Below are 13,167 nucleotides of genomic sequence, written 5' to 3'. Positions count from 1 at the left end.
ACTCCATCCAAACGTCCAAATAGAAAGGATCAAGCAGCAGCAGTGTTCTGCCTGGTGCTCTTACAGAGAGCTCCACCTTTACTCTCGTCTAATTACCATAACGTCCTCTGATTGGATGTTTACTCCACCTGTTTTACCTGTTTGAGAGGATTATAAACAGGTATTGCCATTCAGCTGTCAACATTACTTTGAACATCCTCTAATTTTCGGAATGCTTGAAATCTGTTATGACCACAACTACCAGGATTAAAGGAAACAAAAATATGTAAAATAAGATTATAATCATATTACATGAAACCCATGAAAATGCGCTTGAAGAAATTGGTGCCCTGGCAGCTGCACAACACATTGCAATCTTTTGGTAAACAAGTGAAATTGGATGAGTGATACAATTAGATGGGGTTCATGATGAGATGATGAGGTGGTTGAAACTCAGGGTGCTAATTTTATGAGAGCAAAACATCTATGACACCATGCTGCTGTGATGGTTAGTCAATAATATTTACTCGCTTATCTGTTTATTTAGTTGTCTGTGTGTGTGTGTGTCTGCCTGTTTTCATACGTCCCAAAATATCTTAAACTGAAATTAAAATCTCAAATGAATGTCAAAACATTTAAACCTGAAAATGAAGAGAAACCATCTGCTTCAACCTGCATAAGGAAACAAACAGCTACTGCACACTCCCTCTTATTATTGCATACACAATACACCACACAACACTTAAGCACCTCTCATTTGTCAGGTGTCCACGGTTTCAGATTATAAGGAAGACAAAGAGAGCCTTTAAGGTCTCAAGTGACAAGAAACTGATTGTTCAGCCAAGTACACAAGCCAGCAAGGTTTATGTGCTTGGCTTAAAATTGAAAAATTCAAATATGTATGAAAGTATGACAAAAAACAAAGTACAAAGCTTCTCTCTGTGCCACATCTACAATGAAACATCTGGGAATCCAACAGCAGACACATGCATATAATTGATTTATAGTGATAAAGGATAATATATCCAGATGTAAAAGAATATCAACCCTTATTTCAAATCTTACATACAAATCTGCTCTTGTTGTCATCCTTTATTTTTTGATATTGTAGCATTGTTTGAAAATAACATTTTCTTCAGAGACAATTACTCTTGTCTGAGACAGTTTCAATTGAACTACTTAATGATACTTTTCTACTTTCTGATCCCACACATCCACTGTTTTCAAAAACTGAGCAGCACAGGTCATAGCATAAATATTTGTTCAGTTGGATTTTGCTGTAGAAATTGTATTTAATTATATGTAATCACTTTAAACACATTGTTCCATAATTACTTGAAAAATGAGTTTCACTGTACAACAGACAAAGATAGAAAAGTTTATATTAGGTTATATTAAAGTGCATTGTCATTGCACACAGTACAGTAGGTAGGAATACACTTTAATGCAATGCAGTGAAAAGCATTGCCATGTAGGTGGTGTTGTCAAGGTGAGAAGGGGCAGAGGGTTGCTGTGGTAATGGCATCCACTTGTTGGACTTATTTCAGGTTGACCTGTTGCCCAGCTGTGGGCACATTGGTGGGAGTCCAGTGTATGGAATATTCTGGCCTTAAGTCGAGCCAACCCCAGCCTCCCAAAACACTTCTTGATACCAACAACCAGATGGTGAGCACAGTGAGAATTTAGCAGATAAAGAGCCAGATATTTCCCTGGAGAATTGGTGGAACCAAGGCAGAGCTCAATGGAGGGTGACTATTGTGGACAGAAAGGGGATCCCAGATGAATGCTAATGTTGCTCAGTGTTTACTGTACAAATAAGCAATTGTTTACTCAAGGTATTTTGCCAATAAATTCCCCCCCCCCCCCAAAATTTTTTTTTTTTTTTAATTAAAAAAAAAAAAAGGCCTTTGGAATCTATTTCTGCACACAGTTAAAGCTGCAAAAAACCACTGAGTAAAAATACAGCATGTGAGATTCATTTGCATGTATTGTCATTGCAATTATAAGTAACACCAGGAGCTAATTATTAGCTACTGAGCTAGCAAGTCAACCAGCTGCAAACTAAAAATAAACCCATAAAAACGACTACACCATCCACTTATTCCTGGTTCATAATTGCCAACAAACTCTGTAAAAATATCTGGAACCATTTGTGAAGAAAATACAAAGACAAAAGAAAACAAGATCCAAACAAATACAACAGGGAGTTTCACCTCATTAACGGTACAAGTCGTAGACAAATTAAACATACTAGCACTTACTTGTTCCACCAACCTTTGTTGGCATGATTTTTCTGTAACTGTGTTGAAATGTCTTATAATCCTGGAGGCGTTAAAATTAAAAAAAAAAAAAAAAAAAAAAAAGTCAGTCTTTGGACATGAATCTGAATGTCCTTGCCATTTTGTAAGCGCTGAGACAGAACCAACCAATTGCAACTCAAGGTAGCAGTACTTGTTTCGTAACATAGACCACACAATTAGAGAGATTGCTGTTGTGTCCCTGACCTGATTTTTTTTTTTGTCCCTTTGACGCTTCATCTAACAGTTTTTGTGGAATGCATTGCCCTGGTTTCTATAATGATGCTTTGTCCAACTACTGACCACACACACACAAACTCTTTTTTAAACATCTTGCATATTCCAAACTTGTCTTGGAACCATGCACACCTTTTACAGCATATCAATTTAGAATATAAAAACACTTAACCCTGAAATTACTATACATACTAGTGCTGATAACTTAAATACTAAAATATATAAAAATAATAAAATATATTGCCATACTGAACAACTGCATTCGTATTTTAATGCATTGTAATTGCATTTTTAACACAGTGTTATTATTGCACAAAACTTCACATCTGATAAGGCTTCTGCCATTAAAAAATCAAAAGCCTCTTCCGGCTTTTATTGCTGGAATTTACACAGTTGACTCTCTGCCAAGTAGGTCACAAGCTCAGTTGTTCCCAGTTCCAAAGTGCACTATTATGAAAGCAGTCCAGGCTTAACAGATAAGCAAATTGATACGTAGAAGAAAAGGGAATATAAGCTGGATTTCTGTTTCTGACTCCACTGTTTACCAACACACGATAAGTTAAGTATGACTGCAGAAATTTGGGACACTATTATTGTTGGTGCAGGACTCTCTGGACTGAGTGCAGCTCATTTGCTTAGAAAAAGGGATGCCAAACTGAGAATACTCATACTGGAAGGAAAAGGTTTGTAAAATTCAGTCTATAACTTGAAATGGTGTGCCATTTTCCACAGGAATCTTATAGTTCAGCGTTTGTTTAAAAAAGAGATGTTGATCTGACTAAATTATATGTGGTTTGCCATGCAGATCGAGTGGGAGGTCGCACAATGTCGACTGAAATACCAGCAGCCAATGGAGTCGATCGCTGGGACTTTGGGGGGCAGTGGGTAGGAAGGTAATGTTGATTAAAAATCCAAAACCATTCAAACAAAAGTAACATGCTGAGAAGTAACTGCAATTGAGATCACATAGATATTTATTATTATTCTAAGATTATTCTAATGTGTAATTGTCTTACAGGCACTTTCTATTTGACAAGAACAGACATAAAATAACACTTTTCTTATGATTAGACTTTGATGTTTTGTTTATGATACTGAACAACATTTAGTTGTAAATTAAATGGAGCAGAGTTTTAAACTGTTTATAATTCTATAATTTAAAGTCTGTTTCGAGACATTTTACTTTTTTCTATTATGTAGCAATAGTAATACGGCAGAAGACATTCAAGGAAATCATTAGATCTTGTAATGTCAGAGCAGGCAGAAGATTCAGACCTCGGCTAGACTGGTGAGCTTCATCTCACACGCTCATTCACACAGAAATTCACTTCACTGCAGTGGTTAGAACTGTCACCTGAGAGAACACGTATTTAGGCTTTAACCTGCCAGCCGGATAAGAGCTGGAATTGGCTCCAACTCTCTCTGACCTTGCAAAGAAAAAGTGATGTAAATGATTTATGGATCAGTTACTGACATCTCTTTGATACACAGGATTTGGATTTTTTAGAAATATTAATGCCCCATTTATGAGAAAATCCTTAAATAAGTAAAATAACTAATAATAAAATAACTTAAAATGAACTGAAAATATTTCTGAATCATATATAGATTCAGGGCTCTAACTGTTGTAAAAGTATATTATTGTACAAGTATAGAGTAGGAAAGTATATTGCTTTATGTTACTTGCAATATTTCAGAATGTCACAAAGGACTCAATTTTCCTTACAGAATTTCACGGTTATTGTCTTTGTCAGTCTGTGTAATATATATATTGAGATATTGAGCTATAGGTAATAAGCCACAGCCCTAACTTGAATGTTGGCAATGGACCAGCTTAAAAGGAGAAAATGTCAAGTGTATTGTTCAAGTGCACATTAATGAAGGCATAGCATCTGTAAGTTGCTTCAAGTACACTTTCCACCAGTATTCAAGGATTGTTCCTGTTGTATGATGGCTCACTCAAGAGATGTTGTATTTTCAAGCCCATTTTCAACACACAGTATAAATACAATTATGATTCTGTATCAGCTGAAAGTGTAATGACCTTAAATATCGAAAGACTGTAAACATGAGCACCATAGAACTCTAAAAAGCTGTTTCCTTTCTCTTTCAGCACCCAAATTCACATTATGGAGCTCATAAAGGAGCTTGGCTTAGAGACCTACCCACAGTTCAATACTGGAAAGAAAGTACACCACATGGGTGGGCCTAGTGCCAAAGTTCGCACCTACAGAACAAACATCCCTGCTCTGTCCCCAATGGTGTTAATGGACCTCACCCATTTCTTGTGGAAGGTGAGGAAGCACACAACATAACAACACAGCAATATCCTGTGCCCACGACTATGATCAGTCAGAGCAGTTCTTTCAAATTATTAGAAGTGTTTCGTAACAAATGGTTTAATTAATTTACCAATGAATTTTGTATATGAACTAAGAAGCAATAGATGAGATATGGCATATCCACTCACCAAGCACTTTATTAGAACATCTGTGCAATCTGATGCAATCCTATACAACAGCTCTGCTATGAATTCCACTTTTACAAAGCTCTTACATTTTCAGTTTTAGCTGACATTGTCAGAAAAGTGATAATTCTCATTTATGTTTATTATAAAGGTTGTAGTGGGTGGTCATGGTGTACTGGAATGTATTATATTGAAAAATGTTTCTAATATTTTGCCCACCCCATTAACATGCATGAGGCACAATATTGTACTTTATGTTGATTATTGAGGTCATAGTGGGTGGTGTTTGTTTACTAAGGTGCCTATTGAAAAGTGTTCCTAATATTTTGTCCACCCTATTAACTGACATGATGCGGACACAGTATCAGGAACACTTTTCAATATAACGCAGTCTAGTACATCACCACCACCACCCACTAAAACCTCAATAATAAACATAAAGTAGAGTGATCACCTTTCTGACAATGTCAACAAAAAGTGAAAATGTATAGACCTTCTAAAAATAGAAAATATGGCAGAACTGTTGCAATAGATTGCATTAGTTGTTCTTAATGAAGTACATGGTGGGTGTAAACAGCAGTAACCATTTTTTTAATCATTCATTTTGATCAGCTTTATTGTCATATTTGCTCACCATGCTTGGAATCAAAAAAATATACCTCATATGGATGTGGAAATGGTATTTCATATACATAATGCAGCATGGTTTTGGATTAATTGGATAAGAGTAAATGTACCACACAATTCACTGTCCTGGACAAATGATTAGAGTAGCAGTGGGAAGTAGAAAAACATGTGGGAAAATGCAATTGCATAATCATATTTAATACCTCCAACTATTCTTTGTTGTTATGTGTAACAATTGTATCATTTTGGTTCACAGTGAAAAATCATCATGTGTGGGTGTGTTATGATTGTACTTTGCACAGATTGACAGATTGTGCGCCACAGTATGTGTGGAGGATCCTTTGAGGACTCCCAACGCTGTGGAACTGGACAGTATGACCCTGCACTCATTTATTGAGCAACACACTTGGACTTCAGGTCAGGTTCAAGACTAGCTTACCTTTAATAACTTGTTACTTTTATCTTTCTGAGTGAGCAACCTTCTTCCTTATCAGCAAGGTGTACTTGGAAAAAGGCTGGTAACAGCTGACTACAAAGAAGAGAAAAAATCAGTTTGGGTAAAAAGAAAAAAATCTATTGAAAAAAAAAAAGCTGTCAAGGAAAAATAAATCTAAGAATGTCATGCTAACATGCTCACAATGACAACGTTACACATGCTGATGTTCAGCAGGAATGATGACCACAATCTTACATCAGCGTGTTAACAAGGTGAGGCTGATGGAAATGTTTGTATGCCCTCAACCAAAAGTCAGCAGATCCACAACGTTATTAAGATTTATCCTCTGTCAAATTTTATGATAGTCCGTCCAGTATTTGTTGGCATATTTCAATGTGATTGCTGCTATTCTTTTGTTTTGTGAGTAAAATGCCTATGTTTAATGCCTAGATTTTATGCCATATAAAATAATACATTGCAGTACCACATTTACTGACTGCACACTAAATAAATACAATTACAGACTTTATTATAATCCACTCAGTTGTCTCTTTCTTTACTACACCCTGTCTGTGGATTATTTACTGGCTAATGATGATAGACCTTCATGTGGCTGAGGAAACAAGTACTGTATAAGCACTGTATAGTGGTTTGCTATGTAATGATATACATTGTCATTGTGGGGAAGAATGCACAGTATCACTCTACTGTATATGTGAGAGCTACAGTGTGTTTTCATTTATTTTATCTCTTTCTACTAGAACTAAAAGAGGAGATGGGACTGTGTAGCCGCAGTGTCTTTGGCATGGAGCCATCCCAAATGTCCTTCCTTTTCTTCCTCATGTACGCTGCAGCAGCTGGAGGGGTATTGCCTCTGCTGGAGAGTACTCCAGGTAGTGCTCAGGAGTTCAAGATTAAGGTACACAACACAATACAATACATATCCTTCCCCAGACTGCATATTGCAGATTTGAGTCCTTTTTCTAAACCACATTGGATTTCTTCTCTGCTTTCATAAAACTTGGCATTGAGCCCCTCAACACAGTCTGCACTTCTCTTTCAAACCCTGTCCCAACAAACACATTGCCTCTCTTTGTCCCTCAAGTGTCAATGATTGAGACCCTTTAAACACTTTGAGCTGTGGTCTTGTATTGGGTTTTTCCAATTTTTCTATGTTTTCACACTTTCCATTTGTGCTATTACTTCTCAAACTTTTCTGCTCTTGTAGTAGTCAAGTATAAAAGAACTGAGGACAAAAAAAGGCCATCCACATTAGAGGACAAACAAGGCCATAAAGGAAATGGCAGCAAGGCGTTTGTAGTTCTAAACTTTTGTCTTATCACATTTCCTCCACTTTTTTTATCTGCAGCAATTGTGTTATTATTGCTCTCTACCCATTTCCTGATTTCCTGAATTATTAGGAGCAACACTGTGAATGTAACAGCACCACAGTAAAAGAGGCATCAATGATTGGAATGAGCACGCATATTTTAGTTATGTATATAATGAAAGAGTCAAGAGACTGTAGTGTTTCATCTTTTTTGAATTTTGAATATATGTTCTTGCATATGTACTTGAATATTCAAGTTACTACTAATTTAGTTATGGTCTATAGTATCTCTCATTAATACTTTACAATAGAGCTTCCATTAAGATTTTATATTGTTTTGTGTAATTTGTTTTGAAAGCAAATCTTTAATTCCAACTTTTCTGATGTCTTCTATTGAAAAAAGTATTTGCATAATTTCTTGTTTTACTAAATATAAGAAGAAAATAGCTTCTGTTCAAAACTGTTGACAGGAAGCTTAGTGGATTACGCAGAGTAAAGTGGACACTGTTCCTAGAAAACGATGTTGCTGATGAGTTTTTCAAATGTGATTTCTAATTGCCTGAGCACCACAATGTTGGCAGAAGTCTCAGAGGCAGATGCATAACTATCATGGCAAATATAGCTGACTTATCTGCATGGCTAGCTAGACATCACCGTGGTTTGATGTTTTGTAATTTGGGCAAAGTGACTCTTTAACTTCAAGCAGTGTGTCCATTCCAGGGAAGCGGGGCATCTATGCGTTTTGAACCCACCTTGAACTGTAATATCTGTCTCTCCACAGGGGGGCACCCAACAGCTTTCAGAGTGCCTGGCAAACCGTGTTGGGTGGAAGAATGTCCGACTGGGTTCTGCTGTGACCGCCATATGGCAGGTAGAGTACAGTAACAGCTCACTTGGGGATTGATGAGGCGCGACATGGAGATAACAGCTTCCTCAGTGAGGAAACAGGCCGTCTCCTGCACAGGCGCTGTCTGTTCCGCCTGACTGTCTTCCTTATCCACAGCTGAGAGGCTCCATGCACCCTTTACCCAGGGCTCCACACCAGTAGAGTTTAGTTTTACTGGTTGTGTATTTATTAATACAGTTGTTCAGTATGAGAGGATACAATATTGCTTTTGATTACTGGATGATAAAACAATAAATGTCAGTATTAGATTAGATTGTAGAATACTAGATTGGATTCTGACAGTAAGGAGACTGACATTTGACTGCATATGCACTTTCTAATATGCTCCAAAGTACAACTGAAACAATTATCGTCGATTGACAGGATATTATCGACAGAATTTTTGATAATACATTTATTGTTTGTGTAATTTATCAAGCAAAAATACCTAGAATGAACTGGTTGAAGCCTCTTAAGTGTGATGGTTTGGTGCTTTTCTAGTATAGCAGTCGCTTTGGGTTTTGGACTTTTGGTGGGAAATGGACTCTGGGGAATTGCAAGGGACATTTATACACTAAATATTTATCAATCAATCAAAGGAAAATATAATCAAATAAATCATTATTACAAAAACATATAACAATTGAGTTTTGCAGTCCTAAAGTTCTATCAAGTATATTACGATAATGCGTAAGAATGACAAGAGGATGGAAGAGAAGAAGACATTTATTTTCTGTGCCCACTAATCATGTAAAGGGTCATAGGAGGCTATAGCCTATCCCAGCATGCAGTGCATGAGTGGTAGGACACACTAAATATTTAATCAGTCTATCACAGGGTAACACATATCAACAAAAAAAACACATTCCGGGTGCACCTGCATTGCGTTCCAACTGTGACGCAGAAGCCAGAGCTAATTACAACCACTTTAGCCTATGCTTGTGATCCCACTGGACGTGTCACAGCGTGTTTTAGAAGCATAACAGAAGTGGCTCTCTGCTCTGCTCCGCTCTGCTAAACACATGTGCCTAGTCTATTTTTGACGGAAGCCGGGTCAAACTGCACAGAGCAGATCAAGCCGAGCAGGAAGTCAGACAAAGGAGCGGCGTAAAGCATTTGGACAATTTTAAAAACACCTTGTGCAGATTCTGGATCGTGTGTCACGTGACTACATCAGCGTTGCGTAACGGTCGGTGGCACCAGACCAGATTTATTTTAAAACCATGGACGATGAGAGATTCACCTTTGAAGTGGAAAAACACAAGATTTGATATGACACCACAGGTCCTTTTTATAAGGACACCAGGAAAGAGAAATTCAATTGCAGGAGTTTTTGGAGTGGAAGGTGAGTATTACCTACTAATTAGCTAGCACATAAGTAGCTGTGAAATGTGATTTTGTCAAGCACTTGTAAAGAGCCATTCAGTAGGTTCCCATTTTGAAAAGCCATTAAAAAAGGAAAAAAATAAATAATTCTGCATCTCATAGGACAGGGCTTGGAAGATATTATTTGCTATATGAAGAAATAGTTATATTTTTTATAGATGCATTTCAGGTAGTTGATGTAGTCTTTTGAATTTAAAGGGTCTTATTTGAACAATGTATTACTTAAGATGTTGTACGTTTGTGAATATATAGAAAAGCATGGAAAAAAACTTAGCTATGGTATCATATGGAGTTATACCAACTACCCAGTGTCAATGCTGTTCAAATACACTCTACTGTGTTACACGTCCTTGTACTTTCAGTCTCTAGCTTTTCTTACGCAAATTGCTGGAAACACAAATTGCTCCACAGGGAGTTTTGGTAATAGTTTTACAACCACAGTTTTAAATGAGGTGAGGTGGCTGACAAGAACACTTGGGCAGACCCGAGTTTTCAGACAGAAATGTTTTTCCCTCAATTTATTTTCAAAAAGAAGACATGTTAAAAGAGGACATCATGAAGGATTTAGACCTTTTCACAAACACAACAATACCTTTGTCTTTGAGAGTTTTGAAGGTTCTCCCCAGCTACTATTTCTCATCCAGCAACCTCAGCCACCACAAGTGTGTCCATATTATGAGGATGCAGGATGATTTTGCGATGAAATATTCTCCACCTGAAGGCCAGAACGCCAAAACGTGTTTTCCATTATCCTTACTCTTGAAGGTCTGTAGTTGAAAATCCACCGTTGCCATATGGAGACCATGTCAGGGGTATGGTCTCAATATGGCTTGAGTGGGAAAGCTGTGTGAATGACACATAACCTAAGGGAGCAGCACCAGGAGGAGAGTTTCTAGGTGGCACAGGAAGTGTTGTGGTCTCCATTCCTCTCCCCAAATCTGATCCGGCAAACATCCCACCTGGTTTTACAGAAGTCCCCCATTTGAATTACTCAAAACCTGTAGTCAGCATCTCCAAGCGCCAAAAGCATTATGGAAAAAGTCCAGTTTAAGTACTCACTTCTAGACAGTTATTGACTGGTTACATGTTTTCCATCCAGTGCTCCCAGGCAATTTGGGAAATTCCATTTTTCCCAGAAGCCTTGTGCCACCTCCTTCCAAGTGTCGGCCTGGGTATGAACCTTTCCATCATCACCTTTTCAATGGGTGCACACACCATATGGACAGAGTTAATTACAGTTGTGTGCCCTAGGCAATAGCTGAATGCTATGCTGACCAGTGAGTCCCCAGAAGCCAAGTAGCTGTGAATGAAAAAACAAGCAAAGATAAGTTACATGTGAAATTATTTTTATTTATCTGTCTCTCTTCTTTGTTACAGTCAGTGTCTGCAAGGCAAGAGGGCAAGCATTAAGGAATGCTTCTGTGAATAACAGGAAAAATAGTCTGCCAAGTGGATCAGCATGTGGCTTCCTTTTGCCATACTTACAGCCAAGCAGGTCTGTACGTAATTGTATAAATATGTATAATTTTCAGTCAATTAACGAAGTCTAAAAATATGGAACTTTAATGGTGACTATAGCAGCATTGTCTTTTTTCATGGTGTACTGCAAAGGTGTTGAGTTTATAATTAAATGTATGAAGTTTCTTTGCAAATTGTTTCTATGACATAAAGGAATAACAAGAATTAAATAAAAATGTGCATAACACTGAAAAAGGCACAGCCCAACACCACCATCTACTGTCCCCTCATAACATACAACTGGTTGGCAACTCATTCACCCTCCACCACACACATCACAACCTCCCACACTCAGGAAATCACAGGACACTCTAGTCACCCCTCCAGGCCAGTAGGCCTTTGGCCAATTTCCCATCCCACACAAAACATCACAAGACTGACAAACTGTGTCAGTGTTGCTGAAGGACAGTGTTTGAGTGTATGGCCCACCACTGTCCTTCAGCAGTGATGCACAATGGGAAGATAATATAACTGGGGTTAGCTTACTACACAGACCTGTAATACAGAGCAAAATGTGTTACTGTAAATAGGTAATAACTGGTTTTAAAAAGTGAAGGTGTGAAATTTGAAAATGCCTTTTGTTGAGTCTTGCTAGAGTCAAAATATGTTTGTTTGTTTGTTTGTTTGTTTGTTTGTTTGTTTGTTATCATCTAAATTTTGTAATATTTCCATAGACTCATAGTTATTGACTATATAAGTTATTTTGCAATGTTAAAAAGTGTGTTTTCTTTGGGTGAGAATTTTGTATATTAAAAACTGCATATTAAAGGTTGTGGTCCGTGATTTTTTTTGTCTTTAAAATGTACAGCTTTCCTCCATTCTTCTCTGCTTGGGTTATATGGCAGCTCTGTAACTGGTCAGTTTAGGGCCAATGGGGGACAGCAGTTCATCCATCTGCTCTCCACTGATCTGAACATTTTGATGATGGTTATGGATGTCCAGCCTCAGCCACAAGGTGATAAAAATCCCCTTGTTGTCTCCTTCACTGGTTGAGGGGATATGCCTTCTATTCCCCCTCTGTAGTTATTCAAGCAGGAAAAGAAATGTGTGTTCTCCTGCTAACGTGCACTGTATGTGAAATATACAAAGTCATTTTGAGTATGAATGTATTTTTAATTCTAAAAAAACAGCCACAAATGTTTGATCCATGTTGTTCTCAACATGTTGGACTTTCTATTTTCACTTTCAGTGTAATCTACAGCACAACAAAGCAGGAAATAACAACAATAAATGCAATTAAAGGTACAGTGAGTCATTCTGGAGAAATATGGTTGATATTTGAGCTACACAGCCAAACAAATACACCCCTCCCTTCATACGCCTTCAGAAGCTCTGCCTCCCTGAATTCATGAAGGCACATTGCCAAAGCAAAAAAGAGAAATATGGCAGAGTCCAGAGTGATGTGTCAGCTGCAGAGTCACTTCTGTTCCTCTCACAATTTATCACAAGCTTAAGAAATGTTTTGTCTCATTTGAGCACAACAGTCCATCCACACTCTCCACCTCTCTGCAGCCTCCACACCTTTCACTCGACCTGCGTTCAGCGTCTCTGCCCACAGAAAGCAGCTGTCTGTTATCTGCAGCTCCTGGAGAAGCTGAGAGGACAAACTTCCTTCACCAGGCTGACTGGCAGCAGAAATTTACTGAACCAAACTAATTTGCATGTCAGCTCGACAGGAAACAAAACCACAGTGTTTGTATTTCTTGATTCAGTGATATGATTAATAAGTTGAAAACACACATATACAGCAAGATATTTGTGTGATTTAAACAGCTGCCAGCTCAGATAATGCTTCAGTAAATGCAACAGACGCGGAGCATTAAAATAAAAGAAAAGTGGGGTGGGTGGGGGAGGGGGTGGCAGGGGGTGTCTCTGTGAGACGGTCTCAGATTCTGTAATGATACATTTAATAAAATGAAAGCTCTGTGTTCCGTGAGAAAACACTTTGTATGTGAATTGGCCACAGGCTCTCTTTCCAGTTCACCAGCCCTCCCCTCCCACCAT

At 37.9% G+C, this 13,167-nt stretch overlaps 2 protein-coding genes across 2 annotated transcripts in view; one reads left to right on the top strand and one right to left on the bottom strand.

Moving 5' to 3' along the window:
- The window catches only part of LOC133994936 (leucine-rich repeat transmembrane neuronal protein 4-like), a 933,350-nt gene that overhangs the window by 771,794 nt on the left and 148,389 nt on the right, over window positions 1–13,167 (bottom strand). The window lies entirely within an intron of this gene.
- Window positions 2,976–13,167, top strand: part of si:ch211-127i16.2 (probable flavin-containing monoamine oxidase A) — a 43,536-nt gene continuing 33,344 nt past the window's right edge. The window contains exons 1-6 of the mRNA XM_062435269.1: window positions 2,976–3,196; window positions 3,319–3,406; window positions 4,627–4,807; window positions 5,910–6,024; window positions 6,805–6,962; window positions 8,155–8,244. Coding sequence (XP_062291253.1) covers window positions 3,079–3,196; window positions 3,319–3,406; window positions 4,627–4,807; window positions 5,910–6,024; window positions 6,805–6,962; window positions 8,155–8,244 — 750 coding nt within the window. The 5' untranslated portion in view covers window positions 2,976–3,078. The remainder of the gene's footprint in view (window positions 3,197–3,318; window positions 3,407–4,626; window positions 4,808–5,909; window positions 6,025–6,804; window positions 6,963–8,154; window positions 8,245–13,167) is intronic.

This window comes from Scomber scombrus, chromosome 15, assembly GCF_963691925.1.
Source record: "Scomber scombrus chromosome 15, fScoSco1.1, whole genome shotgun sequence".
Lineage (NCBI taxonomy): Eukaryota > Metazoa > Chordata > Actinopteri > Scombriformes > Scombridae > Scomber > Scomber scombrus.
Note: the sequence above shows the minus strand (reverse complement) of the source record. Positions and strands in the feature narration are given on the sequence as shown.